At 30.7% G+C, this 11,551-nt stretch overlaps 1 protein-coding gene and 1 non-coding gene across 2 annotated transcripts; one reads left to right on the plus strand and one right to left on the minus strand.

Moving 5' to 3' along the window:
- The first annotated feature begins 7,212 nt into the window (after nucleotides 1-7,212).
- Nucleotides 7,213-7,285, plus strand: TRNAE-CUC (transfer RNA glutamic acid (anticodon CUC)). Its single transcript has one exon. It is a non-coding gene; the product is annotated as a tRNA-Glu (tRNA).
- Nucleotides 7,286-10,873: 3,588 nt separating this feature from the next.
- LOC114759777 (uncharacterized) lies at nucleotides 10,874-11,517 on the minus strand. The gene has a single exon (XM_028949029.1). The coding sequence runs from the start codon at nucleotides 11,499-11,501 to the stop codon at nucleotides 10,980-10,982; it is 522 nt and encodes a 173-aa protein (XP_028804862.1). The 5' UTR covers nucleotides 11,502-11,517; the 3' UTR covers nucleotides 10,874-10,979.
- Nucleotides 11,518-11,551: the final 34 nt, after the last annotated feature.

Raw genomic sequence — 11,551 nt, forward strand, 5'->3', positions numbered from 1 at the left:
TGAAGTTGATTTGTAGTAAAGTAATTGATTCAACAAAGTTACGAGATTTACAAAGGCAAATTATTTGTACTTTATGTGAATTGAAATGTATTTTCCACCTTTATTTTTTGACATTATGGTTCATCTAACCGTGCACTTGGTTAAAGAGGTTCAAATGTGTGGCATAGTTTATTTGAGATGGATGTATCCAATTGAGCGTTTTATGAAAATTTTAAAAGGGTATGTCAAAAATAGATATCAACCAAAGGGTTGTATTACATAACAGTATATGGTTGAGGAAGCAAGTGAGTTATGTGCTCATTATCTTTCCAATATTGAACCTGTAAGGATCTCGAAGTCTTGTCATGATGGGCAGAGATCAAGGAAAGGAATAAGTAGGAGTCATGTGATAATAAGTATATCAATGATTGAATGGAAGCAAGCTCACTTATATATATTACATAACATTGATGAGGTTGAACTATTTGTTGAAGAACACAAGAATATTTTTTGAAATATGTTTGATGATAGAAATGAAAATTTGATAACAAAAGAACACAATCAACATTTTGCCAATTGGTTGAAAAGATGCATCATTGTTGAGTTGAACAGAAATCCTAATTCAGTTTCTAAAAAATTGATATGGTTATCAAAAGGATCAAGCTTTCATGTATTATCTTACACTGGTTATGTAATTAATGGATACACATTCTATACACAAGACCAGGATGAACATAACACAACACAAAATAGTGGTGTAATACTTGTTGCTGGGTCATGGCATATATCCAGTGCTAAAGATATAAACCCTGTCTATGCACAAATGTCATATTTTGGTGTCATTGAACGCATATGGGAGTTAGATTACTCAATGTTTAGGATCCCTATTTTCATATGCAAGTGGGTTAATAACAACAATGGATTACAAATAGATGAGTTAGGGTTTATTCAGGTGGACTTTTCCAGAGTTGGGTATACAAATGATCCATTCATTTTAGCCTCTCAAGCAAAACAAGAGTTTTTCATTCCAGATCTTGCTAGGAAGAATTAGTTCATTGTACTTCTGTCAAATAAAAATCATAAAAAAGAAGATGGAACTGAGGGTAATGAATACATGAATATAGATGAGGATGAATCAAAAGATGAGGATGATTCTATGTTTGAGACATTAGGATCAGAAGATTTTGATGTTGATGAAGATGAAGATGAGAGTGAACCCTTATATATTATATATGATCATAAAAAGAAAAATTGGGTCAATATATCAATTCAAGGTACTAGAAGATTCAAGAGAAACATAGTTTTAAATCAAATAAGAAAAAGAAAAAAAATGAGTTTGTTAAATTTATTTATATGTTTCATTTTATTTTTAAATTATTTAACTTACTTTTCTCAATTTTCTCATTATTAACTAATGTTTTGTCTATTTCAATTATTTTGTAGGAAAATGGATTTTCCAATTGAAGATGATGTCGATATTCCTAAGGAGAATGAGGATAATGTCCCTGTTTCTTTGCATATTGAAAAAGAGAAATATGAGCATGATGTAGCCCCCGTGGTAGGACCATTATGGCTAAGTTGATCAAGTTGAAAAATAAAGGAATCAAGTCATCAATTAAGTGGAATTCCAAGGGGCAACCAATTAGAGTCAATTTACTAGTTTCATTGGTATTGCAGTTCCAGATAGAGTCCCTTGTACATTTGACAAGTGGAGAAGAGTGCTAAAACAATACTACTTCTAGTTCTAATTATAAGAGCTAGTTGACTAATTTGAGGAGATTAAGGAAAGAAGTTAAGTTAGTTATTTGTAACAAATAAGTGTTGTCTTTCTTAAAATATCCTTACTAATCAAGTGTATTGGCTAGAATTACCATTGTTAGAATGATTACTTTGGAAAAAAATGCATAAATATGAGAGACAAAGTGGATTGGGATCTTACATTTAGGGTCAGAATAAAAGTCAAACGAGATCTTATATTAAGGATCGGAGGTAGTATAAGAACTTAGTTTGTAACGAAGTAGCGGTAAAATATTAATTACTCTAACATTGTTATTATTTTTCTCATAAGATCACACTTCAACCAATTAAATATAGTTTTTTCTTGTAGTCCCGTTTTGTTATTGATGAGACTCGATAAAGGTATGTGCTAATGAAAGCTGGTACTCTTCTAAGAAAGTTTCGTGCTGATCTAGTCAAATACTGCATGAGAGATGATGATGAGAATATCATCCCAACACTACCAAGTTTATATGATGGTATCATTAATCAAGAACAATGAAATATCTTTTTGGAGTCACATACAACTGAGCAATTTCAGGTAATAATAGACTTTTTCAACTACAATTTATATGTAACTAACATATGTTAATATTAATAATTTTTATCTAAACAGGAATTAAGTGACAAAAATCAGTCCCGAGCGATAAACATGAAATATCGCTATAGGCAAGGACGAATAGCATATGAACAAATAGAGCAAAAACGGGTATATGCACTAATAATGCTTCATATGTATAACATTTGTTAGAATAATTTTTTTACTTCAAATAATTCTAATATTTAGATAAAGGAATCAAATTGAGATGCTACACAATTATCACGACATGTGTTTGTGACTAGTTGGTTGCACTAACAAGAAAGGTAAAATTGTTCATGACAAAATCAAAAAGGTTGCAGAGTACTGTGTAAGTACTACCTCTAGTCCTTAATATAAGACCTTGTTTGACTTTTATTTTGGTCCTAAATATAAGACCCCAATCCACTTTGTCTCTAATATTTATGCTTTTTTTTTTCAATATAATCCTTCTAACAATAGTAGTTCTAGCCAATACACTTGATTAGTAAGGATATTTTAGGAAAGACAACACTTATTTATTACAAATAACTAACTTTACTTATCTCCTTAATCTCCTCAAATTAGTCAACTAGCTCTTATAAATAGGACCAGAGGTAGTTTATATGCTCCATTAAGTAGTTTTTATTTAAATGATTATATTTTATAAGAAATAATTTTATTATTCTTTTTTGTGCTAGCAATCAATCACACAAGAATCGCCAGATAAAGCCCAATGTATTAGACGTGATGATTTGCCTAGTAGAGCATTAAATGTTCTTGAAGTACCTAGTCGTGTTCGGGGTGTTGGTTTTGGAATGACACTGACATCTTATTTTAGACCCTAAAAGCGCTGTAGCAGAAATGAGATTTTACATCTAAAAGAGGAAATGAAATTTTTTAAGCAACAAATACTAGAACAATTTTTTGAACAGAGTTGTGGATTGTAACAAAAAAATATGAAATAAATAGACCAGTTACAGAGCTACATACAACATGGGGTGGGATCAAGTATTCGTACATGTGATAGCCCAAGCGTAATGGACAGTTGTACTTTAGTTCCTAAAATCGCTCTTCCTCAAGTAAATTTTCTCAAGTTTTTTCTCTACTTAATTTTCAATTTCTTTATAATTTCTTCTTTATTAACTTTATTTTTATTTTTGTAGGGAAACTCAAATAACAAATTGTATTTAGATCAATCTTTTAAGCATGCAGTTGCTATGGGTGTTGTCTACAACAATGGTAATAAAATTCTGCACAATTCACCATTGCCTCATAGCACACTCTATGTAAGGATTGTTGTTTGCACCAATGAAGATGCTCAATCACCATTTCCTACTCCAAATGAGCAAACAATGGTGAAAGATGTTGTGGGTACTTATGTTGCATGGCCTATAGGTCTCATTGAGCCATTTTAAAAGGTAATAAATTTACCTTTTTTTTTTTTTTTTACTTTTTCATATATCTTATTAGAAATATTTGGTTTAGTTTGATTATTTTTACAGGTTACACAATAAAGGAGCAAACAAATTCAATTGGTTGGCAGTAACTTTAAGGATTCAACAAGTATATCAAAAAAGAAAAGCTCAGCAAGTCAAATAGGTCAAAAACAAATTACATCATATCATAATCAATTGGAATTAATTGCACCTAATTTTTTTGGAGAAGAAAATGGTATTCAAGTGGAGTTTGATAGACACATCAACAACATAAGTGATATATTTGTTAATATTGATTGGCATGTCACTACTACGAAAAATACATTTAATGGTGGTTAAAATAAGCTTTTACGGCGGTTTTGAGACCAACGTCTATGCCATCGACGTAAAATGTAGAGGGTTTCATGATGGTTTAAGAACTGCCATAGTATGTGACTTTTTTTGTTTTTTTAGGCTATATTTCACCATATTGATCAAGATGGAACAGGAGAATAAAGTCTCAAAGAAAGTCTCTCACCAGTTAAAAGCATTCTGATGGAGTAAATATAGATTCTTTCCCACCGTAATAGCGTCACTTCTTCAGCCACCAGATCGAAGCAACTAAGATTTAATAAAGATAAAATCAAAGACTCAGATCTGATAAAATCAAAGACTCAGATATGCTAAAAATCAGATCTCTTTAAACTCAGATTAAACACCATAATTTTTAACCAAAGAAAATAATTATATCAAATCACAAAACTATGAGATCCACGGAAAGAATGGAGGTGAAAAACTCAAAAATAAGAATGAAGAGGATGAGGCGACGGTGACAGCAACAGCAACAGCAACAAAGACGGTGATAGAAGAACACGATAGAAATGATAGAAGCAATGGATAAACGCCGACAAATGTAGGAGGAGGGAGAAAATAGAGTGAGGATGATATGGGGGACTATGAGCTCTAAGTCTGAAAAGTAAAAACTATCGCGCGATGGATTTTAAAATTCCGATAGACTTTTTACGGCAGTTATTTAAAAAACTATCGTAAAAGGTATTTTTTACGGCAGTTTTCTAAAAATGGCCGTAAAAATACTTTTAACTGCAGTTTTCTAAAAACCGCCGTAAAAAATAATTTTAACGGCGGTTTTCTTAATAACCTCCTTTAAAAGTCCGCCTATAATTACAAAAATATTGTCATAAAAACCGTCATAAAAAATACTTTTAACGGCGGTTTTTTAAATAACTGCCTTTAAAAGTTCGCCTATAATTACAGAAATATCACCGTCATATTTTTTACAATGTTTTTTTAATAACTGTCATAAATTAGCATCATGAAAACTCTTTTTTGTAGTAGTGTGTGCTGAATGACATACTTCATCGTAGATGGGTTAGTGCTACAACTATTAACATATGGATTAGGTATTTGATCATTCTTATTATTTATCATTTAATGTTATTAGTTTTAATCTAATTACTTGTTTTTACATGACGGCACTTGTACCATCACGTATTGATGGATATTGAGAGATCAATACAATTCTCATTTATCAATCCCTATATGATAGACCAACATACTAGAAAAAAAGACATTGATTTTCAATCTAACATGGTTAAAGAGTATTTCTCTACCAAAGCAACTCGTAATATGTTGTTTATAGCACTGTTCAATGCGGCATAAGTCATTGGTTGTACTCTTATGAGTTATGATATTTGTTAATCATTTTGCTACTTCTGATTTAATTAAACAATTTTTAAAAAATTTTAGGCAACATTGAATATTGATTGTGATCAATCCAGTGACACCTTTGGGTCCCCTTATTTACTATTTGGACCCTTTAGAGCATGGTCAACCAAGAGATCATCCTGATATGATGTGGTTGTTCAATAGGTAAGTGTCTGCCCATATTTGTGTACATATGTATATTTGTATGACTGAACAACCAATTTAATCTCAACTTCATTTTATTAGTGCGCTGATTAGCTATCGACATTCTACTAGATTGAGTTATTCTAAAGCTGCTAACACCTCAAAAAGTTATGTGTGGAAGAAAATTAAGGTATTTATTTCAATTCTTAAGTTTTTAAAATAAATTATTTACATTCATAAATTGATTTAACCATTTGACGATATTGTTGCAGTGCTCTTTCCAACCCAATAATAATGATTGTGGTTATTATATTATGAGATTCATGAAGGATATTATTACTCATGATCAAATTTTTATTCCTGACAATATAAATAGTTTTATTTTCACTTTATATTGTTTATTAACTTTAATTATTGTCTAATACTTAATTTTTAGTGATTTTAATTGGCTATATAAATTATTGAGCAGTATTATGAAGATGCAAGTTACAAAACTACATTGACAACCAAGTAAATGAAGTCATTGAAGAGTGGTGTAGATATGTGTTTGAACAATTTTTTATATGAAGTGGGTAGCCACTTCTCTTCTATGATTTGGCTTTAGTTGTAGAATTAGAATTAGATTCATTTTGTTTACAACTGTTGTCAATATATATAGTGGTAATATAAGTTTGTTAATTTAATTAGCTATGTTGTTTTGAAAATTTTATTATATGTATTTGATCTCTGAATTTTGCTAGCAATTAAGAAATTTCTATGTAAGTTCTATAAATGTGGTTTTGGAAACACTATATAATACTAATTATTTTTTTAAGATGAAAAGCACTTTTGTAGTGCTTTCCTGAGAAAGGGCTATAGCAAGTAGTACTTCTTGTAGTGCTTTCTGAAGGAAGCACTGTAGGAGAGAGCAACACTCCTGTAGTGCTTCGCAAGAAAGTGCTACAGGAGGGCCTCAAAAGGTCTGTCTACTATAGCGTTTTGAAAGCACTACAACTTATGCCTGCATTTTTCCGTAGCAGATGTTAATGCAACGTTTCGAAAATGCCACCAAAAAAAAAAAAGCCGCTACAGTTAGCATTTTTTGTAGTAGTATTTGTTAATGTAAAAATAACAATTAAAATAAGAAATATAATTTTAATTTTAATTTTTGCATTTGACTAATCAAAATGAAAGGTGATTAGGCTTAAAAAATTTTAATTAAAATATAGTAAGTATATTTTATGACTTTTTCAATAACACATCAAATTCCTTTATTTTTATAATTTTTTATTTTAGCATTTTTCTTAAAATTATCACATTATACACATATAATATGTATAAAATAAAACTCATGACCTTTTTAGTCATTTCATATCTAAATTTATTTTTCAATAAACTATCCAAATAAGTTTTATCTTGTCAAACTGATTTTTTTTTTGTTTTAAACATAAATCACATTATTTTGATTGACTTTTATCCAAATTTATGATTTTAAAAGTTGGATAAGATAAAAGTTACTTTTCTCATTGCCGATCAAATACACTCTTAGCAGGCATGACCATTATACTCGAATTTATGTACGTTGTTAAATTTCATGATGTTAGATAAAAATCGTGTTCAGTAGGCCGCTAACTATCCGTTGTAGTCTAGATGGTTAGGATACTCGGCTCTCACCCGAGAGACCCGGGTTCGAGTCCCGGCAACGGAATACTTTTTAATTTGTTTTGGGCCTCTTTGAGAGTTTGGCAGCGGGGCCATAGTTACCGTGCTTATGTAAAACCCCGGAGAATGAGTCAGAGATTCCTCAATTATTGAATGACGCGGAACCCAGGGTCAAGGCTTCATTTTTTTAAGATATTTAATTAATTTCTTTGTAACCGCAACTCTCAAGTCTCAACCTTATTTTCTGTCCTCAGTGCTCCAATAAAATTCCATTTTTTTCTTTTGTTAAAGGAATTGAACTTGGTATAATAAGTATAAAAATTTAAAAATCTGGAAGTTTAGTAAGGAGGGACTTTATTATTTAAACTGGGGTTAAGATCAGTAGACATTTTTATCATAAAAAACTTTTTAAAAAAAGTTGCAATTTTACCCTTACGCTGGGTATTTCAAAAGTATTGGATATTCTGAAAACCATTTTGATGCTGGACGGGACGAAAAATAACAAGCAAATCATTCACCACAAATTAAACTTCTTTGAGGAAGTTCTGATTTCTTTTCTTTTTTATTAGAGTAAAGGTGAAATTTTTTAACATATTTTATTATTCTAAAAAATTCATTCATGCTTGTTAAATTCGCAGCCTAGCTCTATACAATTGGAAAGCCACAAAAAATTTTATTTTTTCTATATCTTCATATGCAACTTCTTCTTTTTTCCGTAGTTCAAGTTTCTTCTTTATCTTCAGTTTCTGGTGAGTTTTAGCTTGAAGCTCGATTCTTCCTCGGATTAATTAAGGTCCCTTTTCTTAATTAATTTATCCTTCAGTTTTTATTTCTAGTTTTTTTTTCTTCAAAATGATATATAAGAGTTTATTATCAGGTCATCATCAATTTTTTTCATATGTTGAGTTTCTTTTTAGTAAAGTTGTGGTTAACTTGTTTTTCAATAGAATAATTAAGTCATATAGTGTAACCCATCAGTCTCTTAAAAATATTAAACAGGAAAAATCCCACAAAGAGAACATCAAAATTATTAAATCTTAAATTATAAACTTTTATAAAAATATATAAATCTTAAATTATAAATTTTTATGAAAATATATTGTTATTTACAAGTGTGGTGTAGTCAAAACCTACTAAATTGTATAAAACAAGTTTAATTTAAGATTTATTAATTTTCAAGTTCTTTTCTTATTAACTATAGAGAGGCCCTACAAATTTATTCTTTAAAAGACAAACAATTTGACTTATAAATCATGTAATTCGACTTGTAAATATGAAAGCTTTGCTTTTATATAAATATATATATATATATATATATATGAATTCTTAAATTTGACTTGTAACGTAATTTAACTTGTAAAATGTAAGGTTGACATGTAAAAATGGAAGTTTTGAACCCTTTTGTATTTAACCCTGAGTAATTTTTTTTAAGTGTGATTAAGTACAACTAATGCATTTTAATTTATTTGGAAAAACTAAAATTTGATTTTATGTTTAGTTTGATATTATTTGGTTTTATTTATAATTAAGTCACTTCTAACATGCTTTATTAGAATTAAGAAAAACCTTAAACTTTATTAACTCTATTTTAAAATTTAATAGTTTTTCAATTTTATTCTTATTTAATATCATTGTCTCTATGCAAACAAAATTTACACAATAATAAATAAAAGGTAAGATTGTACATTTATATAAAAATTTTAATAATGTGACTTATAAATAGAACTAACAAAAATCTTCTTTTTCTACCTAATAAATGGGACCCAAAAACTGAAAAAGTATAGGGACTAGAGAGGGTGAGTGAGAGAGAATATGTGGAAACATATTATAATTAATGTAGAAACAATAATTAATTAGAGATTAAATTAGAAAAATGTATTCATTTTTTTTTAATGCAAAACTGAATACCCTTAACATAAGCTTCTGCCTCCTAAAACAGAAGTGGAGGGTGATCTAGAGGTTTTTTTTTTAAAAAAAATCTCTTTTAAGCTATGGGAGAGTTTTGCTAACTGATCTGCAATTACTGGAAGTGCCTCCTTATGAACATGAATGAATATCACCTGACAATTTCTATGTATTAGCATCGAAATTTCATCCATTAGATCTCTTAAAAAGTGATCACGGTATTACAACCTGTAGTGATTAGGTTGATAACCTCTAGTAATTGACAATCGGAATGAGTTCTGAGGCTAAATGGACTAATGACTACTAAGAACTCATCAACTTTACATGCTCTCCAGGTTGAATTTTATTTTCAACTTTTATTCTTTTTAAAAAAATTAACTTTTGATTAATTTTTTTAAAAAAATTATTTTAATACATACAAAACTTAAAATAAAAATAATCTCTTAATTATCAATTTTTTAAAAAATAATTTTTTTATTTAAAAATTATTAATTGAAAAATTTACCTCTAGAATATTGGAATTATATTTGAAAAAGGTAAATAACCGGTTCCATTGACAGTTACATTGAATTTTACAAATTACATCGAATTTATTTAGTTTAGTGAATAGTAAGCTTTGAATTTGCTGGCCCGTTGGGGTTAAGTGAGAGAATCAGTTTTGGTGCTCATCTTTTTAATGAGCACTATAAGCTCATTAAGTCTAAATCATTAATATTTCATTTAAATGGTTCAGATTTGATTTTTTTTTTTTATCTAAAATCTAAAATAGTGATGATCTCTTAACTATCATTTTTTCAAAAAAAGTTTTATTTAAAAATAATTAATTAAATATTTTAAATATGAACAGTTCAAATTAAATATAAACGGTTCAGATCTCATGAGCTTATGGTACTCATCTCAAACTGATTGCATGTAACTTGTAGCTTTAAATTGAGTGACTTCTCAGTTCACCCCATATATTGAGCTGCTGCTGCTGCTGCTTCTTCTTCACTGAGCTGAATCTTTCTCACCTCTGCAACATTTCTCACATCATCCATGGAAGCTCCACCAACAGTGACCTGCCACGTGGTGGCTATGCCCTACCCAGGTCGAGGCCATGTCAACCCCATATCCTTAACTTCTGTGACTTGCTTCTTTCCAACGATCCAGACATCCCCGTCACCGTTGTTCTCGCTGAAGAATGGCTCGGCTTAATCGGATCCGAAGCCCAGACCCATAATCTCCGGTTCTGCGCTATACCCAATGTTATCCCCTGCGAGAAGGATGGCGCCGCCCACTTCCTTAGCTTCTTCGAAGCTATCATGACAGAGATGGAAGCGCCGTTTGAGGAGCTTCTCCGTCGGCTTCAGCCATCGCCTACACTCATCATATACGACACTTTTCTCTCCTCCGTCGCCATTCTATGTTGTTTTACTTTTATGTCCAGTCAACTCTAGCTTTATGTCATCTCTTACTTTACAATTTAATGTATGTTTTTGAAAATACATTTCCTTGTTTTTGACAAAACAATCAAGTTTAGAATTACAATCAGCTCTTTCTCAACACACATTTCTATCATAACTTAAGAATGTGTTTCTCGAAACACTATAAATCATCCCTGTTATACACACAAACACGCATTTGTTTAAGCTTGACTAAGACTAAAATGAAAAGCAAAATCTTCTGAGGTAGGAAAGTGAGAATAAGAGACAAATATCAATGATATAATAACTATCTGTAATCAGTAATATATCAAACGCTGAATCATTTATTCAGTCCTTCATGCATAAGGCATGAATGTACAAATCTGCCTTCAAAACTTAAATCTCACACACACACACACTCACACACACACATCACAGAAAATCTTTGTGTAGCACCTTCTTAATCATGAAAGAACACCCTCCTTGCCACCTAGGAGTATTGTGAAGATCCACATCATACAGGTCTTCTTCTTCCTCACTCTTCTTTGAGTATATCGCCGGCGAAGATGGCGCTGAAAAATAAGCCGGCGATGACAATGAGAACGAAGAAGAAGAAGTGGATGATGATGATGAAGGATGTGAAGGAAGAGGAGGCTGTTTTCTGGTGGCACGCCTAACGAACCAAGTTTGCAGAATATTATTAGGGTTAGAAGAGGAGCTTTTCTTATTGGGCTTATTGCTTTTCTTGGACTTATTAGAAGTTTTGTTGTAGTAGTAGTAGGAAGGAGGAGGAGTGAGAGGAGGAAGAGAAGGATCTCTAGATTTGAACTTAGGAGTACCTGGTTCAGATTCCCACTCAAAAGGCACAGAAGCAGCTTTGCCTCCATGATAATAAGCTTCCATAATGGATATGTTAGACAATTCCCTCCTCACTAATTTCTCAGGGCAAATCATTAAGGAAGATGAAGAAGAAGGTCTTGAGGGACTTGTCATGTTTTCTTCTA

This window comes from Neltuma alba, unplaced genomic scaffold (genome assembly GCF_004799145.2).
Source record: "Neltuma alba isolate B1F8T4 unplaced genomic scaffold, ASM479914v2 tig00010901_pilon, whole genome shotgun sequence".
In the NCBI taxonomy this organism is placed as follows: domain Eukaryota; kingdom Viridiplantae; phylum Streptophyta; class Magnoliopsida; order Fabales; family Fabaceae; genus Neltuma; species Neltuma alba.